A 27,663-nucleotide genomic window follows, 5' to 3' on the forward strand; every position below is an offset into this window, starting at 1 on the left:
ATACTGTTCTTGTATAAGAGGCCTTTGAGGGTTTAGAAATAAAAGCAAAAGAAGCAGTATTAGTGTTGTCTGTTAGGAATTTTGATACATCTCTGTAGATGCTTTGCTGCTGAACGATATTAATACTGCGTGAAGTGCAATTATCGTATTTCCAACCATTTTAAATTCAACTCAACCATAATCTCTATAATATGGAAGCAACATGTCAACTTTAAAAAGTCTGAAATTCAGAATATACTATATACAATCTATGTTATAGAATAAAAGAATATTAAATATGAACTGAAAACTAGTTTCTGCTATAGTATTGTAGGTACTTACTTGTGTATGTAGAGATATTGAGGCTTTCTCCTTTTACTGTATTTTCTCCAACAAGCGAAGAAACTAGGAATGTGTAATATTTTCCTGGGATTAGATTCCCTACTGTGACTGAGGGTGAAGTAACAATTGTATTTAGTGTCGAATTCTCCAGGATTTCTATCATATAAGAACTTGCAGACCCATCTGGTGGCAGCCAGTTGAGAGACACTGATGTTGTGTTGACATTCACTATGGTCAAATTCTTCACTATGTCAGGTCCTAGGATGAAAATTGAGAAAGATTTAGAAGGTAGCAAAAAATGGAAAAGTTAATGTTATTGTAATAAATCAATCTATGATGATCAGATGGAAATCCTAAGACTAAGATATATTTTATAATTTATATGAAGAACTGACAAAAAATTTACTATTTTAAAAGGTTAGAAAGCAGTGTCGTCCATTCCAATGTGTGGCTCAACTCTATTCATTAATTGATTCTTCTGCCAAGTTAACCAGTGTCACTAACTTACTTGTCGGGGCTCCACAGGCAAGATCTTTAGCTTCGGTTTAACCACGGTGGGAGAGACTAATCACCTCCCTCCGGGTGATACAACAGCATCTCCAGCAACAGAATGCAAAGCTCTGTTTCTCTACAAAGTGGGTTTATGCTAGAGGAATACTAGCAGTGCTTGAGTAATCAGCTATTTTGTTCCTGTGTGTTTTGTCTGACTAGTGAAGCACTGAGACCTGGAACTATCAGGTTCTAATCCTAGGACTCGGTGCTATACTTAAATCTCTTGATGGCAATTCACCCTTGCCAGTCAAAAGTTTACTCCTTTGCTGTGCTCCTGGTTCTGTCCGTGAGTATTTTGGATTGTTTAGCATATTGAGCTTTGCTTGCCTCTGACCTTCCTCTGTCTTGTGATTTTTTACAGTGATGCTCGTCTGGTTCTGACTTTAGCTACGCTATTTTGACTATCCTCATTCCACTCATTTTGTACTGTATTGTCCTCCTGGTTATGACCTATCTCTGTACAACCCTTCTCTATGTGGTTGCATCTATTTGTCTGTCTGTCTTGCACTATAGGGAATTCCAAACAGTTATGGACTTGCCGCTTACGGCTTGAACTTCAAGAAGGCATGAAAAGCTGGTTGGGTTCCAGTCAGGGCTGACTGTGTGCTTGTTTCCTGCCTCCTCTGCTGACAAACAGGTTCAAAAATCACTTGACTTGGACTGTTTCATATGGTCAGTATTTGGTCAGTATTTTGCATCACCATTTGGTCATAATTTGTAAGCCAATACCAAAAGTGGCACCAATTTATAATAGAAATCTTTGTGCCTCCTCTGTGTTTTCAACCAACTTCTGGTTTTGGCTTAGAAGTATTCAAGCAAAAGTACCAACAAAATACTGTTCTTGTATAAGAGGCCTTTGAGGGTTTAGAATTAAAAGCAAAAGAAGCAGTATTAGTGTTGTCTGTTAGGAATTGTGATACATCTCTGTAGATGCTTTGCTGCTGAACGATATTAATACTGCGTGAAGTGCAATTATCGTATTTCCAACCATTTTAAATTCAACTCAACCATAATCTCTAAAATATGGAAGCAACATGTCAACTTTAAAAAGTCTGAAATTCAGAATATACTATATACAATCTATGTTATAGAATAAAAGAATATTAAATATGAACTGAAAACTAGTTTCTGCTATGTAGTTAAAGGCTGACATGTCAGCCTGCATTTGTGGGAGGGGCGTAGGCTCGCTTAAAAGGGAGCACGCCCCCTCCTTCACTTGCGTGCGTTTTCGGTGCTTTTTCCCGCCCTGAAGCGTCACGCCCCTTGCTGCCGCACTGCTCGTTAGGTAAGTGTCTCCCTGCTCCCCCGAGGCTCGCCTGCCCATCCGGCTGATACGGGTAAGTAATCTGCGTCTCTTTTCAGCGCTGCTTCCACAGCCACCCGGAGCCCCCCCCCCCCCCCGGCTTGCCTGCCCGCCCGCTCCATCACCTCCGCTGTTCCTCCTCGCCTCCGCTTCGGCCCGCGGCCCGGCGGCCGGCGCTGTCTCCACTCCCGGCGCCGGTCACATGGGTCGCCATACGGGTTCGCGGCGCAGCGTCCTCGTTACCGCGCAACAAGCCGGCGTCTCTCTCAGCTCCCGCGGGTCTCTCTGCGCTTCCTGTTTGGCCGGGGTCACGTGGGAGCTGGTGGGTGTCGCGCGGCGCGCGTTTCTTCTATCAAGGCGCCGGGGCATCCCAGGGCCCGGCGCCCTTGGCATGGGGGTCGGAGCCGGCGTGGAAATGAGGCACTCATGCGGCCGCGCCTCCGGTCCCCGCCTGTTCTCACGCCAGGGGGCGTTCCGGCCAGGCAGGCCCGGGGGTGGGCAGGCTGTTTCTCCAGGCGGAGGCTTCGTTGCCTCGGCTCCCTGCCCCGCGGCATGCTTGAAGCGCCCCCTCCTGGCTGGCAGGCGTCATGTCTGAAAAAAAAAAAAAAAAAAAAAAAAAAATTTTTCAAATAGATTAAAGGAGGCTTGTTGTTGGTAATCAGGTGGACGCGTGCAGGTCCACGGTTCTCCCCCTCACGGCTTCTAATTCTTTCCCACACCACAGGTGCCACGCGTTTCGGTGCGCATTAACCCCTTTTTGCTCTCACTCGATCCAGTCCGAGCCGTCCGTCGCTCTGTCACTTCACGTTCCACGGAGTTTTTGGTAAAATACCGTTATTTTGTTGGTTTTCATAATCTGTTGCCGGTTACGCTTCAGGCTTACGTTGTTATTCATAAATCTGCGGCCTGGTACGCTTCAGGCTTACGTTTTTCTTCCAGGTTGGGTGCCGTCCCGGTACAAAAAAAAAAATGTGTATTTGTTATCTGTTGCCTGTTACGCTTCAGGCTTACGGTTGTTTTTTCATAATCTGCGGCCTGTTACGCTTCAGGCTTACGTTTTGCTTCCAGGTTGAGGTGCCGTCCCGGTACAAAAAAAAAAAAAAAAAAATTTTTTGGGGTGTATTTATTATCTGTTGCCTGTTACGCTTCAGGCCTACGGTTGTGTTTTCATAATTTGCGGCCTGTTACGCTTCAGGCTTACGTTTTTTCTTCCAGGTTGGGTGCCGTTCTCGGTTCAAAAAAAAAAAAAAAAGTGTATTTGTTATCTGTTGCCTGTTACGTTTCAGGCTTACGGTTGTTTTTCATAAACTGCGGCCTGTTACGCTTCAGGCTTACGTTTTCCTTTCCAGGTGGGCTATCTGTCTCGTTTCAGGGTTAAGATAACTTGTTATCTGTTACCTGTCACGCTGCAGGTTATGTTTACATTTATCATCATCATCTACTACCTGTTACATTCAGGCACAGGTACCAAAACCCCGCGATTGCTATCTCGCTCTCGGGTCAGGCGCTCACGGCTAACGTACCATGACTGTCGTCTGTCTTGTGCCCGTTCTGCACCAGGCTTACGTTCATGTTTTGTTTTTGGCAAACTGTTGCGTTTCAGCATTGCTTCGTTATTTACCAAATTCTGTCGCTTTTACGTTTCAGACTCGTTCCAATTGTCTCGTCGGGACTAATCCAGGTTTGATGTTTTTAAAAAAAAAAAAAAAAGTTTAAACAAAGGGCTTAATTTCACGGCCTGGTAGCTGGTACGCCACTGCACACCTTAGTCGGGCAGGGTCCCCCACGGTAACGCCGTTTGTAGTACTAGGCACTAGCCACCTTAAACTCCTCATCCACCAGTCACGCCTCGGGTGTCGCCTGTCGGTACGGGGCCTCCAGCTCAGCTCCTTGTTCCTTTTGTTTTGGTTGTCACCCCACAGCTGCAGCATGTCACATATCTCCAACATCGAGGAGGCCTCATCCATCCCCGAGACGCCCGCATCCGAGCAGCCCAGCTCCTCATCTCTAAGGAGTTGGACTATTGCAAAATTGATCGCAGAGTTGAACAGAAGAGGGATTCAACACCCGGCTTCCGCCCGCAAAGCCGAATTATATAGGCTGCTCATGGCAGAACCGGCTGCCCCGGACTTGGAGCAAGTCTCTATGTCCACATTGCAGGTGTCATTGACGCAGCTGCACGCCATGATGAACACTATTGCCTCCTCAGTCTCGGACGTGCAGTCCAGGCTCCTGGCTGTCGAGTCTCATCAGGGGCTGGCATCCGTCCATCCAGGGTCTCCTTTGCCTGTAGCCTCCACTGCCGGGCTCGCTCCCCCAGGTAGGGTCCCTTGCGCTCCCGAGGTAGCTCCGGCATACTTCATCCCCGGCAGCATCAAAAAGGACATTCTAGAGGGCAAGGACGTCAATCTGGCGTCCATCCTAATAGCTACTCATGACACGATAGAGAGCAAGACCATAGCCTGCGGCGACATGTCAATTGTTCTCAAAGCTAGGGATCCCCGCCTCAACAGGAAGCTATCCATCACGGAGTTCGTCCTGGCCTTTAGCTTGTTCAGGGATGTCATCTGTTCTGTCCATCCTGAGAGGCGGGAGGAGTTAGATACTTATCTTTACAGGGTCACGGACTTGGGCCACAGGTACGGGGGGCACGCCTTTTACGATTACCATCGCTCCTTTTCGGCCAAAGCGGCAGCCGCGCTGGTTCAATTCAAGCATATCACGAATTGGGCCGCTATGGACATGGAGCTCTTTTGCCGGCATTTCGCTGGGCTCAGGGCCCCAGCGTGCGCCTCCTGCCAATCAATTGCCCACTCCGCAGAGTGGTGCCCCAACTCAGGTCCCTCCACGTCCCAGGGCAGGTCCCTCCCCGGCAGCTCGGGGGCCCCTCAGCGGGCTGGCCCATCCACAGACAAGCTAGGGCGGCCGATAGTGTTCCTGGGCAACAGCCAGGTATGTAATAACTTTAATCAGAACGCGTGTTATTACAATAAATGCAGGGCCCTTCACGTTTGCGCGGGCTGTTTCAGGGCTCACCCCCAGTTGGCTTGTCCTCAAAGGTCCAGGCCTTCCTGACTAAGCAGCGTCAATGTGGTTCTTCTAGCATCCCTGCTACAGAACCATCACAACCCTCAGTTCGTTCAGTTCCTGGTTTCCGGGTTCACAGCAGGGTTCCACACAGGCCTGATAGCTCTCCCTCAAGCTTCTTGGGAAGGGCCCAACCTGCTGTCGGCAACCAGTGATCCTGAGCCGGTGGGTGCGCTGATCAGGTCTGAAGTAGAAAAGGGGTTCCTCATCGGCCCCTTTTCCTTCATACCCTTTGACCTTTGGAGGATAAACCCCGTGGGCATCGTGTCCAAACAGTTTTCTAATAAAAACGCTTAATTTACGATTTGTCCGCTCCACATGGCTCCAGCACACCCAGTCTGAATTCTTTGGTGCCCTCCGAGGAGTTTTCAATGAGCTACGCCACCATAGATGAAGCCATTCAGTTGATCCTCAAAGTAGGTCGGGGGGCGTGGTTGGCGAAGGCGGACATCGCCGACGCTTTTAAATTACTGCCCATTCATCCACAGCTCTGGAGGTTCTACGGCATCCGGTGGGAAGATCAGTTTTTCTTTGCCAATCGCCTAACGTTCGGGTCCAAGAGCAGCCCCTGGCTGTTCGACCAGTTCGCTCAGGCATTGCATTGGATCCTGGTCAACCACTGCGGTTGCCCTCTGGTCATCCATTACTTGGATGACTTTCTGTTAATTGAAAGCCCAGACTGCCGGCCAAGCAAGCTCCAGGCGCTGCTTCAGCTGTTCGACCAACTCAACGTTCCGGTGGCATCCTCCAAAACAGAAGGCCCGGCGACGGTAATCACTTTCCTGGGCATAATCCTGGATACAGGGAGGATGGAAGCTAGGTTGCCAGCCGTAAAGTTGGAAAAAATCAGGGAAGCCATTGCCAGGTCAGCGGGTAGCAGGACTTGCACCAAGGTAGAGTTGCAGTCCCTGCTCGGCATGCTCAATTTCGCCACCAGAGTCATGCCCCAGGGCAGGGCCTTCATGTCCAGACTCCTGCAGCTACTCCCTTCTGCCCCCGAGCAAGACAGCCTCGTCACCTTGGACACCCAAGCCTTGGCCGACCTGGCCATGTGGCAGGACTTCATGGCCTCATGGAATGGGGTCTCCTTGTTCATACCTCAGCCGGGCCCAGCTTCCACATTGGTTTTTTCGGACGCCGCCGCCTCTAGAGGTTTCGCGGCTATCTGTGGAAACCAATGGTTCGCGGGTAGCCTGGCCAGCAGAGGTGTCATCCGCTAGAGCCGCATTGAAATCTTCCCCCTTGCTGGAAGTGTACCCGATTGTAGCAGCGGCCCAGGTTTGGGGCAGTACGTGGGCCAACTCTTCAGTAGTGTTTGTAACCGACAGTCAGGCAGTGGTGGACATAGTCGCCAGGGGCAGATCCCAGTCTCCCCAGATCATGTCCTTCGTCCGCAGGTTAGTCTGGCTTTCATTGGAACATAACTTCCATGTGGCTTGCAGACACATTCAAGGAGTGCATAATGTGGCCGCGGACGCCTTGTCACGCTTTAATTTCGACACTTTCTTTCAGGTCATGCCGGAGGCAGACCGGGTGGGGCTATCTCCTCCGTTGTACCAAAACCTGGTGATGGATTAAACTTTCTCATTAATTCAGCTAAATCTCTGATGCAGGAGTCTTTATCTCGTAACACCGCCAGAAACTACAGGACCGCATTGAACACCTTCAACAGGTTCACGGGTCTGCATCCGAGACGAGACACTGATATGACCACGTACATCACAGCTTTCATCGCCTACTGTCACCAGGATCTCAAGCTATCCTTCAACACCTATCAAATTGTACTTATCCGGGGTCCAACATTTCGCCATGTTAGAAGACCCCGAAAGCAGGTCGGTTTTCCTTTCCCAGGCAGTCAGGGCAACCCTCAGGGGCGTTCAGAAAAACAACCTCGTGACCATCCCGTCCAGGCAGCCGGTGTCAGGGGATTTGTTCAGAAGGCTTTCCTCCTCCCTAGACGCCTTTCCTTTTGGGCTCCTTTCCAGCACAGTCATCAAGGCAGCAATGTACCTCGGTTTTTACGGGTTCTTAAGACCCGGTGAATTCACCCGTAGTTCAGCCAGGGCCAAGGGTTTAACCAGGGGTCAGCTGGCCTGGCATGACGACCATTTCTCCTTGTACCTCCTTACGTCCAAAACCATGCAGGTAGGTCCACCGGTGGAGGTACGCTTCTTCCAATCGGCCAACGCTTGGTGCCCGGTCCAGGTGCTGGGGAGTCTGCTAGCAGCCTTGGGAGACGTGGGCCCGGACAGCCCGTTGCTCCCGTTCAAGGCCTTGCCCCTCACGACCTCCCAGTTCGTCTCGCACGTGCGCACTCTGGCTTCGGGTTTGGGTTTCGACCCAAAGGCCATTTCAGGGCACTCCTTCCGTATTGGGGCAGCATCCGCGGCTTCCAAGCATAACGTGCCCGGCCACGTCATCCGGAGAATGGGCCGCTGGCGCTCCTCTTGCTTCACTCGCTACATACCGAATCCCCAAGCTGAGATTTCACGGGCTTTTCATAGTTTGGTACTGTAATTGGTCATCACAATAAAAGGTCTCCCCTCCTACTCAGGTGTGGTTTTTGCCCCCTTTTAGGTCTACCCTCGGCATGGCTAAGGGCACACCTCCAGCCATTTTAGTCAGGTAACAGGTTCCTCTCTGACAGGTTCCCGGTTCGTCATAGCACTGGCTCTCGGCTGTAGCCTCGACCACAAGTAGTTAAAGGCTGACATGTCAGCCTGCATTTGTGGGAGGGGCGTAGGCTCGCTTAAAAGGGAGCACGCCCCCTCCTTCACTTGCGTGCGTTTTCGGTGCCCCACCCTCCCTCTCCTTTTCTCTCCTTGTTCATCAGGGTATGCCCCCTTTTAGGTCTACCCTCGGCATGGCTAAGGGCACACCTCCAGCCATTTTAGTCAGGTAACAGGTTCCTCTCTGACAGGTTCCCGGTTCGTCATAGCACTGGCTCTCGGCTGTAGCCTCGACCACAAAGTATTGTAGGTCCTTACTTGTGTATGTAGAAATAATGAGGTTTTCTCCTTTACTATATTTTCTCCAACAAGCGAAGAAACTAGGAATGTGTAATATTTTCCTGGGATCAGACTCCCTACTGTGACTGAGGTTGAAGTAACATTTGTATTTAGTGTCGAATTCTGTAGGATTTCTATCTTATAAGAACTTGCAGACCCATCTGGTGGCAGCCAGTTGAGAGACACTGATGTTGTGTTTACATTCACTACGGTCAAATTCTTCACTATGTCAGGTCCTAGGATGAAAATTGAGAAAGATTTAGAAGGTAGCAAAAATGAAAAACTTAATGTTATGGTAATATATCAATCTATAATGAACAGATAGAAATCCTAAGACTAAGATATATTTTATAATTTATATGAAGAACTGACACAAAATAAACTATTTTAAAAGGTTAGAAAGCAGGGTCGTCCATTCCATTGTATGGCTTCACTCTATTCATTAATTGATTCTTCTGCCAAGTTAACCAGTGTCACTAACTTACTTATCGGGGCTCCACAGGCAAGATCTCTAGCTTCAGTGTGACCACGATGGGAGAGACTAATCATCTCCCCCCGGGTGATACAACAGCATCTCTAGCAAAAGGATGCAAAGCTCTGTTTCTCTACAAAGTGGGTTTGTGCTAGAGGAATACTAGCAGTGCTTGATTAATCAGATGTTCAGTTCCTGTGTGTTTTGTCTGACTAGTGAAGCACTGAGACCTGGAACTATCAGGTTCTAATCCTAGGACTCGGTGCTATACTTAAATCTCTTGATGGCAATTCACCCTTGCCAGTCAAAAGTTTACTCCTTTGCTGTGCTCCTGGTTCTGTCCGTGAGTATTTTGGATTGTTTAGCATATTGAGCTTTGCTTGCCTCTGACCTTCCTCTGTCTTGTGATTTTTTACAGTGATGCTCGTCTGGTTCTGACTTTAGCTACGCTATTTTGACTATCCTCATTCCACTCATTTTGTACTGTATTGTCCTCCTGGTTATGACCTATCTCTGTACAACCCTTCTCTATGTGGTTGCATCTATTTGTCTGTCTGTCTTGCACTATAGGGAATTCCAAACAGTTATGGACTTGCCGCTTACGGCTTGAACTTCAAGAAGGCATGAAAAGCTGGTTGGGTTCCAGTCAGGGCTGACTGTGTGCTTGTTTCCTGCCTCCTCTGCTGACAAACAGGTTCAAAAATCACTTGACTTTTATTTTGGACAGTTTCATATGGTCAGTTTCTGTTCAGTTTTTGCATAACCATTTGTTGTAGAATTTGTAAGCCAAAACCAAAAGTGACACCAATTTATAATAGAAATCTTTGTGCCTCTTCCGTGTTTTCGACCAACTTCTGGTTTTGGCTTACAAGTATTCAAGCAAAAGTACCAACAAAATACTGTTCTTATATAAGAGACCTTTGAGGGGTTAGAAACTTAGAAATAAAAGTAAAAGAAGCAGTATTAGTGTTGTCTAAATTTCTGTAGATGCTTTGCTGCTGAACGATATCAATACTGAGTGAAATGCAATTATCGTATTTCCAACCATTTTAAATTCAACTCAACCATAATCTCTAAAATATGGAAGCAACATGTCAACTTTAATAAGTCTGCAGTGCAGAATATACTATATACAATCTATGTTATAGAATAAAAGAATATTAAATGTAAACTGAAAACTAGTTTCTGCTATAGTATTGTAGGTACTTACCTGTGCATGCAAAGATATTGAGGCTTTCTCCTTTTACTGTATTTAATCCAACCAGCGAAGAAACTAGAATGTGTAGCATTTTCCTGGGATTAGATTCCCTACTGTGACTGAGGGTGAAGTAACAATTGTATTTAGAGTCGAATTCTGTCAGGATTTCTATCATTATAAGAACTTGCAGACCCATCTGGTGGCAGCCAGTTGAGAGACACTGATGTTGTGTTGACATTCACTATGGACAAATTCTTCACTATGTCAGGTTCTAGGATGAAAATTGAGAAAGATTTAGAAGGCAGCAAAAAATGGAAAAGTTAATGTGATGGTAATATATCAATCTATGATGATCAGATGGAAATCCTAAGACTAAGATATATTTTACAATTTATATGAAGAAATGACAAAAAATGTACTATTTTAAAAGGTTAGAAAGCAGGGTTGTCCATTCCATTGTGTGGCTCAACTCTATTCATTAACTGAATCTCTTGCCAAGTTAACCAATGTCACTAACTTACCTGTCGGGGCTCCACAGGCAAGATCTCTAGCTTCGGTGTGACCACGATGGGAGTGACTAATCACCCCCCCCCCCGGTGATAAAACAGCATCTCTAGCAGCAGGATGCAATGCTCTGTTTCTCTATAAAGTGGGCTTGTGCTAGAGGAATACTAGCAGTGCTTGATTAATTAACTTTTTTGTTACTTTGTGCTCTGTCTAACTAATGGATCACTGAGACATGGAAATATCAGGTTCTAATCCTAGGACTCGGTGTTATAGTTAAATCTCTTGATGGAAATTCACCCTTGGCAGTCAAAAGTTCACTTCTTTGCTTTGCTCCTGGTTCTGTCTGTGAGTGTTTTTGATTTTTAGCATATTTACCTTTGCTTGCCTCTAACCTTCCTCTGTCTTATGATTTTGTATAGTGATGCCCGTCTGGTTCTGACTTTGGCTACGCTATTTTGACTACCCTCATTCCACTAATTTTGTACCGTATTGACCTCCTGATTATGATTTATTTCTGTACAACCCTTCTCTGTGTGGTTGCATTTCTTTGTCTGTCTGTCTTGCACTACAGGGAATTCCGAACAGTTATAGACTTGCCGATTACGACTTGAACTGCAAGAAGGCATAGAAAGCGGTTGGGTTCCAGTCAGGGCTGACTGTGTGCTTGTTTCCTGCCTCCTCGGCTGACAAACAGGTTCAAAAATCACTTGACTTGGACTGCTTCATATGGTCAGTATTTTGTCAGTATTTTGCATCGCAATTTGGTCAGAATTTGTAAGCTAATACCAAAAGTGGCACCAATTTATAATAGAAATCTTAGTGACTCTTCCATGTTTTCAACTAATTTCTGGTTTTGGCTTACAAGTATTCAAGCAAAAGTACCAACAAAATACTGTTCTTGTATAAGAGGCCTTTGATGGTTCAGAAATAAAAGCAAAAGAAGCAGTATTAGTGTTGTCTGTTAGGAATTGTGATACATCTCTGTAGATACTTTTCTGCTGAACGATATTAATACTGCGTGAAGTGCAATTATCGTATTTCCAACCATTTTAAATTCAACTCAACCATAATCTCTAAAATATGGAAGCAACATGTCAACTTTAAAAAGTCTGCAATTCAGAATATACTATATACAATCTATGTTATAGAATAAAATAATATTAAATATGAACTGAAAACTAGTTTCTGCAATAGTATTGTAGGTACTTACTTGTGTATGTAGAGATATTGAGGCTTTCTCCTTTTACTGTATTTTCTCCAACAAGCGAAGAAACTAGGAATGTGTAATATTTTCCTGGGATTAGATTCCCTACTGTGACTGAGGGTGAAGTAACAATTGTATTTAGTGTCGAATTCTCCAGGATTTCTATCATATAGGAACTTGCAGACCCATCTGGTGGCAGCCAGTTGAGAGACACTGATATTGTGTTGACATTCACTATGGTCAAATTCTTCACTATGTCAGGTCCTAGGAGGAAAATTGAGAAAGATTTAGAAGGTAGCAAAAAATGGAAAAGTTAATGTTATTGTAATAAATCAATCTATGATGATCAGATGGAAATCCTAAGACTAAGATATATTTTATAATTTATATGAAGAACTGACAAAAAATTTACTATTTTAAAAGGTTAGAAAGCAAGGTCGTCCATTCCAATGTATGGCTCAACTCTATTCATTAATTGATTCTCCTGCCAAGTTAACCAGTGTCACTAACTTACTTGTCGGGGCTCCACAGGCAATATCTCTAGCTTCAGGTTAACCACGGTGGGAGAGACTAATCACCTCCCTCCGGGTGATACAACAGCATCTCCAGCAACAGAATGCAAAGCTCTGTTTCTCTACAAAGTGGGTTTTTGCTAGAGGAATACTAGCAGTGCTTGATGAATCAGCTATTTTGTTCCTGTGTGTTTTGTCTGACTAGTGAAGCGCTGAGACATGGAACTATCAGGTTCTAATCCTAGGACTCAGTGCTATACTTAAATCTCTTGATGGCAATTCACCCTTGCCAGTCAAAAGTTTACTCCTTTGCTGTGCTCCTGGTTCTGTCTGTGAGTATTTTGGATTGTTTAGCATATTGAGCTTTGCTTGCCTCTGACCTTCCTCTGTCTTGTGATTTTTTACAGTGATGCTCGTCTGGTTCTGACTTTAGGTACGCTATTTTGACTATCCTCATTCCAATCATTTTGTACTGTATTGTCCTCCTGGTTATGACCCATCTCTGTACAACCCTTCTCTATGTGGTTGCATCTATTTGTCAGTCTGTCTTGCACTACAGGGAATTCCAAACCATTATGGACTTGCCACTTACGGCTTGAACTTCAAGAAGGCATGAAAAGCTGGTTGGGTTCCAGTCAGGGCTGACTGTGTGCTTGTTTCCTGCCTCCTCGGCTGACAAACAGGTTGAAAAATCACTTGACTTGGACTGTTTCATATGGTCAGTTATTGGTCATTATTTTGCATCACCATTTGGTCAGAATTTGTAAGCCAATACCAAAAGTGGCACCAATTTATAATAGAAATCTTTGTGCCTCTTCCGTGTTTTCAACCAACTTCTGGTTTTGGCTTACAAGTATTCAAGCAAAAGTACCAACAAAATACTGTTCTTGTATAAGAGGCCTTTGAGGGTTTAGAAATAAAAGCAAAAGAAGCAGTATTAGTGTTTTCTGTTAGGAATTGTGATAAATCTCTGTAGATGCTTTGCTGCTGAACGATATTAATACTGCGTGAAGTGCAATTATCGTATTTCCAACCACTTTAAATTCAACTCAACCATAATCTCTAATATATGGAAGCGACATGTCAACTTTAAAAAGTCTGCAGTGCAGAATATACTATATACAATCTATGTTATAGAATAAAATAATATTAAATATGAACATAAAACTAGTTTCTGCTATGTAGTTAAAGGCTGACATGTCAGCCTGCATTTGTGGGAGGGGCGTAGGCTCGCTTAAAAGGGAGCACGCCCCCTCCTTCACTTGCGTGCGTTTTCGGTGCTTTTTCCCGCCCTGAAGCGTCACGCCCCTTGCTGCCGCACTGCTCGTTAGGTAAGTGTCTCCCTGCTCCCCCGAGGCTCGCCTGCCCATCCGGCTGATACGGGTAAGTAATCTGCGTCTCTTTTCAGCGCTGCTTCCACAGCCACCCGGAGCCCCCCCCCCCCCCCGGCTTGCCTGCCCGCCCGCTCCATCACCTCCGCTGTTCCTCCTCGCCTCCGCTTCGGCCCGCGGCCCGGCGGCCGGCGCTGTCTCCACTCCCGGCGCCGGTCACATGGGTCGCCATACGGGTTCGCGGCGCAGCGTCCTCGTTACCGCGCAACAAGCCGGCGTCTCTCTCAGCTCCCGCGGGTCTCTCTGCGCTTCCTGTTTGGCCGGGGTCACGTGGGAGCTGGTGGGTGTCGCGCGGCGCGCGTTTCTTCTATCAAGGCGCCGGGGCATCCCAGGGCCCGGCGCCCTTGGCATGGGGGTCGGAGCCGGCGTGGAAATGAGGCACTCATGCGGCCCGCGCCTCCGGTCCCCGCCTGTTCTCACGCCAGGGGGCGTTCCGGCCAGGCAGGCCGGGGGTGGGCAGGCTGTTTCTCCAGGCGGAGGCTTCGTTGCCTCGGCTCCCTGCCCCGCGGCATGCTTGAAGCGCCCCCTCCTGGCTGGCAGGCGTCATGTCTGAAAAAAAAAAAAAAAAAAAAAAAAAAATTTTTCAAATAGATTAAAGGAGGCTTGTTGTTGGTAATCAGGTGGACGCGTGCAGGTCCACGGTTCTCCCCCTCACGGCTTCTAATTCTTTCCCACACCACAGGTGCCACGCGTTTTCGGTGCGCATTAACCCCTTTTTGCTCTCACTCGATCCAGTCCGAGCCGTCCGTCGCTCTGTCACTTCACGTTCCACGGAGTTTTTGGTAAAATACCGTTATTTTGTTGGTTTTCATAATCTGTTGCCGGTTACGCTTCAGGCTTACGTTGTTATTCATAAATCTGCGGCCTGGTACGCTTCAGGCTTACGTTTTTCTTCCAGGTTGGGTGCCGTCCCGGTACAAAAAAAAAAAAATGTGTATTTGTTATCTGTTGCCTGTTACGCTTCAGGCTTACGGTTGTTTTTTCATAATCTGCGGCCTGTTACGCTTCAGGCTTACGTTTTGCTTCCAGGTTGAGGTGCCGTCCCGGTACAAAAAAAAAAAAAAAAAAAATTTTTTGGGGTGTATTTATTATCTGTTGCCTGTTACGCTTCAGGCCTACGGTTGTGTTTTCATAATTTGCGGCCTGTTACGCTTCAGGCTTACGTTTTTTCTTCCAGGTTGGGTGCCGTTCTCGGTTCAAAAAAAAAAAAAGTGTATTTGTTATCTGTTGCCTGTTACGTTTCAGGCTTACGGTTGTTTTTCATAAACTGCGGCCTGTTACGCTTCAGGCTTACGTTTTCCTTTCCAGGTGGGCTATCTGTCTCGTTTCAGGGTTAAGATAACTTGTTATCTGTTACCTGTCACGCTGCAGGTTATGTTTACATTTATCATCATCATCTACTACCTGTTACATTCAGGCACAGGTACCAAAACCCCGCGATTGCTATCTCGCTCTCGGGTCAGGCGCTCACGGCTAACGTACCATGACTGTCGTCTGTCTTGTGCCCGTTCTGCACCAGGCTTACGTTCATGTTTTGTTTTTGGCAAACTGTTGCGTTTCAGCATTGCTTCGTTATTTACCAAATTCTGTCGCTTTTACGTTTCAGACTCGTTCCAATTGTCTCGTCGGGACTAATCCAGGTTTGATGTTTTAAAAAAAAAAAAAAAAAAAGAGTTTAAACAAAAGGGGTTAATTTCACGGCCTGGTAGCTGGTACGCCACTGCACACCTTAGTCGGGCAGGGTCCCCCACGGTAACGCCGTTTGTAGTACTAGGCACTAGCCACCTTAAACTCCTCATCCACCAGTCACGCCTCGGGTGTCGCCTGTCGGTACGGGGCCTCCAGCTCAGCTCCTTGTTCCTTTTGTTTTGGTTGTCACCCCACAGCTGCAGCATGTCACATATCTCCAACATCGAGGAGGCCTCATCCATCCCCGAGACGCCCGCATCCGAGCAGCCCAGCTCCTCATCTCTAAGGAGTTGGACTATTGCAAAATTGATCGCAGAGTTGAACAGAAGAGGGATTCAACACCCGGCTTCCGCCCGCAAAGCCGAATTATATAGGCTGCTCATGGCAGAACCGGCTGCCCCGGACTTGGAGCAAGTCTCTATGTCCACATTGCAGGTGTCATTGACGCAGCTGCACGCCATGATGAACACTATTGCCTCCTCAGTCTCGGACGTGCAGTCCAGGCTCCTGGCTGTCGAGTCTCATCAGGGGCTGGCATCCGTCCATCCAGGGTCTCCTTTGCCTGTAGCCTCCACTGCCGGGCTCGCTCCCCCAGGTAGGGTCCCTTGCGCTCCCGAGGTAGCTCCGGCATACTTCATCCCCGGCAGCATCAAAAAGGACATTCTAGAGGGCAAGGACGTCAATCTGGCGTCCATCCTAATAGCTACTCATGACACGATAGAGAGCAAGACCATAGCCTGCGGCGACATGTCAATTGTTCTCAAAGCTAGGGATCCCCGCCTCAACAGGAAGCTATCCATCACGGAGTTCGTCCTGGCCTTTAGCTTGTTCAGGGATGTCATCTGTTCTGTCCATCCTGAGAGGCGGGAGGAGTTAGATACTTATCTTTACAGGGTCACGGACTTGGGCCACAGGTACGGGGGGCACGCCTTTTACGATTACCATCGCTCCTTTTCGGCCAAAGCGGCAGCCGCGCTGGTTCAATTCAAGCATATCACGAATTGGGCCGCTATGGACATGGAGCTCTTTTGCCGGCATTTCGCTGGGCTCAGGGCCCCAGCGTGCGCCTCCTGCCAATCAATTGCCCACTCCGCAGAGTGGTGCCCCAACTCAGGTCCCTCCACGTCCCAGGGCAGGTCCCTCCCCGGCAGCTCGGGGGCCCCTCAGCGGGCTGGCCCATCCACAGACAAGCTAGGGCGGCCGATAGTGTTCCTGGGCAACAGCCAGGTATGTAATAACTTTAATCAGAACGCGTGTTATTACAATAAATGCAGGGCCCTTCACGTTTGCGCGGGCTGTTTCAGGGCTCACCCCCAGTTGGCTTGTCCTCAAAGGTCCAGGCCTTCCTGACTAAGCAGCGTCAATGTGGTTCTTCTAGCATCCCTGCTACAGAACCATCACAACCCTCAGTTCGTTCAGTTCCTGGTTTCCGGGTTCACAGCAGGGTTCCACACAGGCCTGATAGCTCTCCCTCAAGCTTCTTGGGAAGGGCCCAACCTGCTGTCGGCAACCAGTGATCCTGAGCCGGTGGGTGCGCTGATCAGGTCTGAAGTAGAAAAGGGGTTCCTCATCGGCCCCTTTTCCTTCATACCCTTTGACCTTTGGAGGATAAACCCCGTGGGCATCGTGTCCAAACAGTTTTCTAATAAAAAACGCTTAATTTACGATTTGTCCGCTCCACATGGCTCCAGCACACCCAGTCTGAATTCTTTGGTGCCCTCCGAGGAGTTTTCAATGAGCTACGCCACCATAGATGAAGCCATTCAGTTGATCCTCAAAGTAGGTCGGGGGGCGTGGTTGGCGAAGGCGGACATCGCCGACGCTTTTAAATTACTGCCCATTCATCCACAGCTCTGGAGGTTCTACGGCATCCGGTGGGAAGATCAGTTTTTCTTTGCCAATCGCCTAACGTTCGGGTCCAAGAGCAGCCCCTGGCTGTTCGACCAGTTCGCTCAGGCATTGCATTGGATCCTGGTCAACCACTGCGGTTGCCCTCTGGTCATCCATTACTTGGATGACTTTCTGTTAATTGAAAGCCCAGACTGCCGGCCAAGCAAGCTCCAGGCGCTGCTTCAGCTGTTCGACCAACTCAACGTTCCGGTGGCATCCTCCAAAACAGAAGGCCCGGCGACGGTAATCACTTTCCTGGGCATAATCCTGGATACAGGGAGGATGGAAGCTAGGTTGCCAGCCGTAAAGTTGGAAAAAATCAGGGAAGCCATTGCCAGGTCAGCGGGTAGCAGGACTTGCACCAAGGTAGAGTTGCAGTCCCTGCTCGGCATGCTCAATTTCGCCACCAGAGTCATGCCCCAGGGCAGGGCCTTCATGTCCAGACTCCTGCAGCTACTCCCTTCTGCCCCCGAGCAAGACAGCCTCGTCACCTTGGACACCCAAGCCTTGGCCGACCTGGCCATGTGGCAGGACTTCATGGCCTCATGGAATGGGGTCTCCTTGTTCATACCTCAGCCGGGCCCAGCTTCCACATTGGTTTTTTCGGACGCCGCCGCCTCTAGAGGTTTCGCGGCTATCTGTGGAAACCAATGGTTCGCGGGTGCCTGGCCAGCAGAGGTGTCATCCGCTAGAGCCGCATTGAAATCTTCCCCCTTGCTGGAAGTGTACCCGATTGTAGCAGCGGCCCAGGTTTGGGGCAGTACGTGGGCCAACTCTTCAGTAGTGTTTGTGACCGACAGTCAGGCAGTGGTGGACATAGTCGCCAGGGGCAGATCCCAGTCTCCCCAGATCATGTCCTTCGTCCGCAGGTTAGTCTGGCTTTCATTGGAACATAACTTCCATGTGGCTTGCAGACACATTCAAGGAGTGCATAATGTGGCCGCGGACGCCTTGTCACGCTTTAATTTCGACACTTTCTTTCAGGTCATGCCGGAGGCAGACCGGGTGGGGCTATCTCCTCCGTTGTACCAAAACCTGGTGATGGATTAAACTTTCTCATTAATTCAGCTAAATCTCTGATGCAGGAGTCTTTATCTCGTAACACCGCCAGAAACTACAGGACCGCATTGAACACCTTCAACAGGTTCACGGGTCTGCATCCGAGACGAGACACGATATGACCACGTACATCACAGCTTTCATCGCCTACTGTCACCAGGATCTCAAGCTATCCTTCAACACCATCAAATTGTACTTATCCGGGGTCCAACATTTCGCCATGTTAGAAGACCCCGAAAGCAGGTCGGTTTTCCTTTCCCAGGCAGTCAGGGCAACCCTCAGGGGCGTTCAGAAAAACAACCTCGTGACCATCCCGTCCAGGCAGCCGGTGTCAGGGGATTTGTTCAGAAGGCTTTCCTCCTCCCTAGACGCCTTTCCTTTTGGGCTCCTTTCCAGCACAGTCATCAAAGCAGCAATGTACCTCGGTTTTTACGGGTTCTTAAGACCCGGTGAATTCACCCGTAGTTCAGCCAGGGCCAAGGGTTTAACCAGGGGTCAGCTGGCCTGGCATGACGACCATTTCTCCTTGTACCTCCTTACGTCCAAAACCATGCAGGTAGGTCCACCGGTGGAGGTACGCTTCTTCCAATCGGCCAACGCTTGGTGCCCGGTCCAGGTGCTGGGGAGTCTGCTAGCAGCCTTGGGAGACGTGGGCCCGGACAGCCCGTTGCTCCCGTTCAAGGCCTTGCCCCTCACGACCTCCCAGTTCGTCTCGCACGTGCGCACTCTGGCTTCGGGTTTGGGTTTCGACCCAAAGGCCATTTCAGGGCACTCCTTCCGTATTGGGGCAGCATCCGCGGCTTCCAAGCATAACGTGCCCGGCCACGTCATCCGGAGAATGGGCCGCTGGCGCTCCTCTTGCTTCACTCGCTACATACCGAATCCCCAAGCTGAGATTTCACGGGCTTTTCATAGTTTGGTACTGTAATTGGTCATCACAATAAAAGGTCTCCCCTCCTACTCAGGTGTGGTTTTTTGCCCCCTTTTAGGTCTACCCTCGGCATGGCTAAGGGCACACCTCCAGCCATTTTAGTCAGGTAACAGGTTCCTCTCTGACAGGTTCCCGGTTCGTCATAGCACTGGCTCTCGGCTGTAGCCTCGACCACAAAGTATTGTAGGTCCTTACTTGTGTATGTAGAAATAATGAGGTTTTCTCCTTTTACTATATTTTCTCCAACAAGCGAAGAAACTAGGAATGTGTAATATTTTCCTGGGATCAGACTCCCTACTGTGACTGAGGTTGAAGTAACATTTGTATTTAGTGTCGAATTCTGTAGGATTTCTATCTTATAAGAACTTGCAGACCCATCTGGTGGCAGCCAGTTGAGAGACACTGATGTTGTGTTTACATTCACTACGGTCAAATTCTTCACTATGTCAGGTCCTAGGATGAAAATTGAGAAAGATTTAGAAGGTAGCAAAAATGAAAAACTTAATGTTATGGTAATATATCAATCTATAATGAACAGATAGAAATCCTAAGACTAAGATATATTTTATAATTTATATGAAGAACTGACACAAAATAAACTATTTTAAAAGGTTAGAAAGCAGAGTCGTACATTCCATTGTGTGGCTCAACTCTATTCATTAACTGATTCTCCTGCCAAGTTAACCAGTGTCATAACTTACCTGTCGGGGCTCCACAGGCAAGATCTCTAGCTTCGGTGTGACCACGATGGGAGAGACTAATCATCTCCCCTTGGGTGATACAACAGCATCTCTAGCAAAAGGATGCAATGCTCTGTTTCTCTACAAAGTGGGCTTGTGCTAGTCGAATACTAGCAGTGCTTGATTAATCAGATGTTCAGTTCCTGCGTGCTCTGTCTGACTAATGGATCACTGAGTCATGGACCTATCAGGTTCTAATCCTAGGACTCGGTACTATAGTTAAATCTCTTGATGGCAATTCACCCTTGGCAGTCAAAAGTTTACTCCTTTGCTTTGCTCCTGGTTCTGTCTGTGAGTGTTTTGGATTTTTAGCATATTGACCTTTGCTTGGCTCTGACCTTCCTCTGTCTTGTGAATTTGAACAGTGATGCCTGTGTGGTTCCTACTTTGGCTTCTCTATTTTGACTACCCTCTTTCCACTCATTTTGTACTGTATTGTCCTCCTGATTATGGCCTATCTCTGTACAACCCTTCTCTGTCTGGTTGCATCTATTTGTCTGTCTGTCTTGTACTACAGGAAATTCAGAACAGTTATGGACTTGCCGCTTACGGCTTGAACTGCAAGAAGGCATGGAAAGCGGGTATGGATCCAGTCAGGGCTCACTATGTGCTTATTTTCTGCCTCCTCTGCTGACAAACAGGTTAAAAAATCACTTGAGTTTTATTTTGGACTGTTTCATATGGTCAGTATCTGTTCAGTTTTTGCATAACCATTTGTTGTAGAATTTGTAAGCCAAAACCAAAAGTGACACCAATTTATAATAGAAATCTTTGTGCCTCTTCCGTGTTTTCGACCAACTTCTGGTTTTGGCTTACAAGTATTCAAGCAAAAGTACCAACAAAATACTGTTCTTATATAAGAGACCTTTGAGGGGTTAGAAACTTAGAAATAAAAGTAAAAGAAGCAGTATTAGTGTTGTCTAAATTTCTGTAGATGCTTTGCTGCTGAACGATATCAATACTGAGTGAAATGCAATTATCGTATTTCCAACCATTTTAAATTCAACTCAACCATAATCTCTAAAATATGGAAGCAACATGTCAACTTTAATAAGTCTGCAGTGCAGAATATACTATATACAATCTATGTTATAGAATAAAAGAATATTAAATGTAAACTGAAAACTAGTTTCTGCTATAGTATTGTAGGTACTTACCTGTGCATGCAAAGATATTGAGGCTTTCTCCTTTTACTGTATTTAATCCAACCAGCGAAGAAACTAAGAATGTGTAGCATTTTCCTGGGATTAGATTCCCTACTGTGACTGAGGTTGAAGTAACAATTGTATTTAGAGTCGAATTCTGTAGGATTTCTATCTTATAAGAACTTGCAGACCCATCTGGTGGCAGCCAGTTGAGAGACACTGATGTTGTGTTGACATTCACTATGGACAAATTCTTCACTATGTCAGGTTCTAGGATGAAAATTGAGAAAGATTTAGAAGGCAGCAAAAAATGGAAAAGTTAATGTGATGGTAATATATCAATCTATGATGATCAGATGGAAATCCTAAGACTAAGATATATTTTACAATTTATATGAAGAAATGACAAAAAATGTACTATTTTAAAAGGTTAGAAAGCAGGGTTGTCCATTCCATTGTGTGGCTCAACTCTATTCATTAACTGATTCTCTTGCCAAGTTAACCAGTGTCACTAAATTACCTGTCGGGGCTCCACAGGCAAGATCTCTAGCTTCGGTGTGACCACGATGGGAGTGACTAATCACCCCGCCGCCCCCCCCCCCCCCCGGTGATAAAACAGCATCTCTAGCAGCAGGATGCAATGCTCTGTTTCTCTATAAAGTGGGCTTGTGCTAGAGGAATACTAGCAGTGCTTGATTAATTAACTTTTTTGTTACTTTGTGCTCTGTCTAACTAATGGATCACTGAGACATGGAAATATCAGGTTCTAATCCTAGGACTCGGTGCTATAGTTAAATCTCTTGATGGCAATTCACCCTTGGCAGTCAAAAGTTTACTCCTTTGCTTTGCTCCTGGTTCTGTCTGTGAGTGTTTTTGATTTTTAGCATATTTACCTTTGCTTGCCTCTAACCTTCCTCTGTCTTATGATTTTGTATAGTGATGCCCGTCTGGTTCTGACTTTGGCTACGCTATTTTGACTACCCTCATTCCACTAATTTTGTACCGTATTGACCTCCTGATTATGATTTATTTCTGTACAACCCTTCTCTGTGTGGTTGCATTTCTTTGTCTGTCTGTCTTGCACTACAGGGAATTCCGAACAGTTATAGACTTGCCGATTACGACTTTAACTGCAAGAAGGCATAGAAAGCGGTTTGGGTTCCAGTCAGGGCTGACTGTGTGCTTGTTTCCTGCCTCCTCTGCTGACAAACAGGTTCAAAAATCACTTGACTTGGACTGCTTCATATGGTCAGTATTTTGTCAGTATTTTGCATCACAATTTGGTCAGAATTTGTAAGCCAATACCAAAAGTGGCACCAATTTATAATAGAAATCTTAGTGACTCTTCCATGTTTTCAACCAACTTCTGGTTTTGGCTTACAAGTATTCAAGCAAAAGTACCAACAAAATACTGTTCTTGTACAAGAGGCCTTTGATGGTTTAGAAATAAAAGCAAAAGAAGCAGTATTAGTGTTTTCTGTTAGGAATTGTGATACATCTCTGTAGATGCTTTGCTGCTGAACGATATTAATACTGCGTGAAGTGCAATTATCGTATTTCCAACCATTTTAAATTCAACTCAACCATAATCTCTAAAATTTGGAAGCAACATGTCAACTTTAAAAAGTCTGCAATTCAGAATATACTATATACAATCTATGTTATAGAATAAAATAATATTAAATATGAACTGAAAACTAGTTTCTGCTATAGTATTGTAGGTACTTACTTGTGTATGTAGAGATATTGAGGCTTTCTCCTTTTACTGTATTTTCTCCAACAAGCGAAGAAACTAGGAATGTGTAATATTTTCCTGGGATTAGATTCCCTACTGTGACTGAGGGTGAAGTAACAATTGTATTTAGTGTCGAATTCTCCAGGATTTCTATCATATAGGAACTTGCAGACCCATCTGGTGGCAGCCAGTTGAGAGACACTGATGTTGTGTTGACATTCACTATGGTCAAATTCTTCACTATGTCAGGTCCTAGGATGAAAATTGAAAAAGATTTAGAAGGTAGCAAAAAATGGAAAAGTTAATGTTATGGTAATAAATCAATCTATGATGATCAGATGGAAATCCTAAGACTAAGATATATTTTATAATTTATATGATGAACTGACAAAAAATGTACTATTTTAAAAGGTTAGAAAGCAGGGTCGTCCATTCCAATGTGTGGCTCAACTCTATTCATTAATTGATTCTCCTGCCAAGTTAACCAGTGTCACTAACTTACTTGTCGGGGCTCCAGAGGCAATATCTCTAGCTTCAGGTTAACCACGGTGGGAGAGACTAATAACCTCCCTCCGGGTGATACAACAGCATCTCCAGCAACAGAATGCAAAGCTCTGTTTCTCTACAAAGTGGGTTTATGCTAGAGGAATACTAGCAGTGCTTGATTAATCAGCTATTTTGTTCCTGTGTGTTTTGTCTGACTAGTGAAGCACTGAGACCTGGAACTATCAGGTTCTAATCCTGGGACTCAGTGGTATACTTAAATCTCTTGATGGCAATTCACCCTTGCCAGTCAAAAGTTTACTCCTTTGCTGTGCTCCTGGTTCTGTCTGTGAGTATTTTGGATTGTTTAGCATATTGAGCTTTGCTTGCCTCTGACCTTCCTCTGTCTTGTGATTTTTTACAGTCATGTTCGTCTGGTTCTGACTTTAGCTACGCTATTTTGACTATCCTCATTCCACTCATTTTGTACTGTATTGTCCTCCTGGTTATGACCTATCTCTGTACAACCCTTCTCTATGTGGTTGCATCTATTTGTCAGTCTGTCTTGCACTACAGGGAATTCCAAACCGTTATGGACTTGCCACTTACGGCTTGAACTTCAAGAAGGCATGAAAAGCTGGTTGGGTTCCAGTCAGGGCTGACTGTGTGCTTGTTTCCTGCCTCCTCGGCTGACAAACAGGTTCAAAAATCACTTGACTTGGACTGTTTCATATGGTCAGTTATTGGTCATTATTTTGCATCACCATTTGGTCAGAATTTGTAAGCCAATACAAAAAGTGGCACCAATTTATAATAGAAATCTTTGTGCCTCTTCTGTGTTTTCAACCAACTTCTGGTTTTGGCTTACAAGTATTCAAGCAAAAGTACCAACAAAATACTGTTCTTGTATAAGAGGCCTTTGAGGGTTTAGAAATAAAAGCAAAAGAAGCAGTATTAGTGTTGTCTGTTAGGAATTGTGATAAATCTCTGTAGATGCTTTGCTGCTGAACGATATTAATACTGCGTGAAGTGCAATTATCGTATTTCCAACCACTTTAAATTCAACTCAACCATAATCTCTAATATATGGAAGCGACATGTCAACTTTAAAAAGTCTGCAGTGCAGAATATACTATATACAATCTATGTTATAGAATAAAAGAATATTAAATATGAACATAAAACTAGTTTCTGCTATAGTATTGTAGGTCCTTACTTGTGTATGTAGAAATAATGAGGTTTTCTCCTTTTACTATATTTTCTCCAACAAGCGAAGAAACTAGGAATGTGTAATATTTTCCTGGGATCAGACTCCCTACTGTGACTGAGGTTGAAGTAACATTTGTATTTAGTGTCGAATTCTGTAGGATTTCTATCTTATAAGAACTTGCAGACCCATCTGGTGGCAGCCAGTTGAGAGACACTGATGTTGTGTTTACATTCACTACGGTCAAATTCTTCACTATGTCAGGTCCTAGGATGAAAATTGAGAAAGATTTAGAAGGTAGCAAAAATGAAAAACTTAATGTTATGGTAATATATCAATCTATAATGAACAGATAGAAATCCTAAGACTAAGATATATTTTATAATTTATATGAAGAACTGACACAAAATAAACTATTTTAAAAGGTTAGAAAGCAGAGTCGTACATTCCATTGTGTGGCTCAACTCTATTCATTAACTGATTCTCCTGCCAAGTTAACCAGTGTCATAACTTACCTGTCGGGGCTCCACAGGCAAGATCTCTAGCTTCGGTGTGACCACGATGAGAGAGACTAATCATCTCCCCTTGGGTGATACAACAGTATCTCTAGCAAAAGGATGCAATGCTCTGTTTCTCTACAAAGTGGGCTTGTGCTAGTCGAATACTAGCAGTGCTTGATTAATCAGATGTTCAGTTCCTGCGTGCTCTGTCTGACTAATGGATCACTGAGTCATGGACCTATCAGGTTCTAATCCTAGGACTCGGTACTATAGTTAAATCTCTTGATGGCAATTCACCCTTGGCAGTCAAAAGTTTACTCCTTTGCTTTGCTCCTGGTTCTGTCTGTGAGTGTTTTGGATTTTTAGCATATTGACCTTTGCTTGGCTCTGACCTTCCTCTGTCTTGTGAATTTGAACAGTGATGCCTGTGTGGTTCCTACTTTGGCTTCTCTATTTTGACTACCCTCTTTTCACTCATTTTGTACTGTATTGTCATCCTGATTATGGCCTATCTCTGTACAACCCTTCTCTGTCTGGTTGCATCTATTTGTCTGTCTGTCTTGTACTACAGGAAATTCAGAACAGTTATGGACTTGCCGCTTATGGCTTGAACTGCAAGAAGGCATGGAAAGCGGGTATGGATCCAGTCAGGGCTCACTATGTGCTTATTTTCTGCCTCCTCTGCTGACAAACAGGTTAAAAAAATCACTTGAGTTTTATTTTGGACTGTTTCATATGGTCAGTTTCTGTTCAGTTTTTGCATAACCATTTGTTGTAGAATTTGTAAGCCAAAACCAAAAGTGACACCAATTTATAATAGAAATCTTTGTGCCTCTTCCGTGTTTTCGACCAACTTCTGGTTTTGGCTTACAAGTATTCAAGCAAAAGTACCAACAAAATACTGTTCTTATATAAGAGACCTTTGAGGGGTTAGAAACTTAGAAATAAAAGTAAAAGAAGCAGTATTAGTGTTGTCTAAATTTCTGTAGATGCTTTGCTGCTGAACGATATCAATACTGAGTGAAATGCAATTATCGTATTTCCAACCATTTTAAATTCAACTCAACCATAATCTCTAAAATATGGAAGCAACATGTCAACTTTAATAAGTCTGCAGTGCAGAATATACTATATACAATCTATGTTATAGAATAAAAGAATATTAAATGTAAACTGAAAACTAGTTTCTGCTATAGTATTGTAGGTACTTACCTGTGCATGCAAAGATATTGAGGCTTTCTCCTTTTACTGTATTTAATCCAACCAGCGAAGAAACTAAGAATGTGTAGCATTTTCCTGGGATTAGATTCCCTACTGCGACTGAGGTTGAAGTAACAATTGTATTTAGAGTCGAATTCTGTAAGATTTCTATCTTATAAGAACTTGCAGACCCATCTGGTGGCAGCCAGTTGAGAGACACTGATGTTGTGTTGACATTCACTATGGTCAATTTCTTCACTATGTCAGGTTCTAGGATGAAAATTGAGAAAGATTTAGAAGGCAGCAAAAAATGGAAAAGTTAATGTGATGGTAATATATCAATCTATGATGATCAGATGGAAATCCTAAGACTAAGATATATTTTACAATTTATATGAAGAAATGACAAAAAATGTACTATTTTAAAAGGTTAGAAAGCAGGGTTGTCCATTCCATTGTGTGGCTCAACTCTATTCATTAACTGATTCTCTTGCCAAGTTAACCAGTGTCACTAAATTACCTGTCGGGGCTCCACAGGCAAGATCTCTAGCTTCGGTGTGACCACGATGGGAGTGACTAATCACCCCGCCCCCCCCCCCCCCCCCCCGGTGATAAAACAGCATCTCTAGCAGCAGGATGCAATGCTCTGTTTCTCTATAAAGTGGGCTTGTGCTAGAGGAATACTAGCAGTGCTTGATTAATTAACTTTTTTGTTACTTTGTGCTCTGTCTAACTAATGGATCACTGAGACATGGAAATATCAGGTTCTAATCCTAGGACTCGGTGCTATAGTTAAATCTCTTGATGGCAATTCACCCTTGGCAGTCAAAAGTTTACTCCTTTGCTTTGCTCCTGGTTCTGTCTGTGAGTGTTTTTGATTTTTAGCATATTTACCTTTGCTTGCCTCTAACCTTCCTCTGTCTTATGATTTTGTATAGTGATGCCCGTCTGGTTCTGACTTTGGCTACGCTATTTTGACTACCCTCATTCCACTAATTTTGTACCGTATTGACCTCCTGATTATGATTTATTTCTGTACAACCCTTCTCTGTGTGGTTGCATTTCTTTGTCTATCTGTCTTGCACTACAGGGAATTCCGAACAGTTATAGACTTGCCGATTACGACTTTAACTGCAAGAAGGCATAGAAAGCGGTTTGGGTTCCAGTCAGGGCTGACTGTGTGCTTGTTTCCTGCCTCCTCTGCTGACAAACAGGTTCAAAAATCACTTGACTTGGACTGCTTCATATGGTCAGTATTTTGTCAGTATTTTGCATCACAATTTGGTCAGAATTTGTAAGCCAATACCAAAAGTGGCACCAATTTATAATAGAAATCTTTGTGCCTCTTCCGTGTTTTCAACCAACTTCTGGTTTTGGCTTACAAGTATTCAAGCAAAAGTACCAACAAAATACTGTTCTTGTACAAGAGGCCTTTGATGGTTTAGAAATAAAAGCAAAAGAAGCAGTATTAGTGTTTTCTGTTAGGAATTGTGATACATCTCTGTAGATGCTTTGCTGCTGAACGATAT

General features: G+C 45.2%; 1 protein-coding gene across 1 annotated transcript in view; it reads right to left on the reverse strand.

Annotated features, from left to right (window-relative positions):
* Positions 1 to 27,663, reverse strand: part of LOC122935272 (receptor-type tyrosine-protein phosphatase beta-like) — a 103,785-nt gene that overhangs the window by 28,112 nt on the left and 48,010 nt on the right. The window contains exons 3-7 of the mRNA XM_044291031.1: positions 26,147 to 26,404; positions 24,444 to 24,701; positions 22,739 to 22,996; positions 11,659 to 11,916; positions 322 to 579 (exon numbers count right to left, since the gene is read on the reverse strand). Coding sequence (XP_044146966.1) covers positions 322 to 579; positions 11,659 to 11,916; positions 22,739 to 22,996; positions 24,444 to 24,701; positions 26,147 to 26,404 — 1,290 coding nt within the window. The remainder of the gene's footprint in view (positions 1 to 321; positions 580 to 11,658; positions 11,917 to 22,738; positions 22,997 to 24,443; positions 24,702 to 26,146; positions 26,405 to 27,663) is intronic.

Source organism: Bufo gargarizans, chromosome 4 (genome assembly GCF_014858855.1).
Source record: "Bufo gargarizans isolate SCDJY-AF-19 chromosome 4, ASM1485885v1, whole genome shotgun sequence".
In the NCBI taxonomy this organism is placed as follows: domain Eukaryota; kingdom Metazoa; phylum Chordata; class Amphibia; order Anura; family Bufonidae; genus Bufo; species Bufo gargarizans.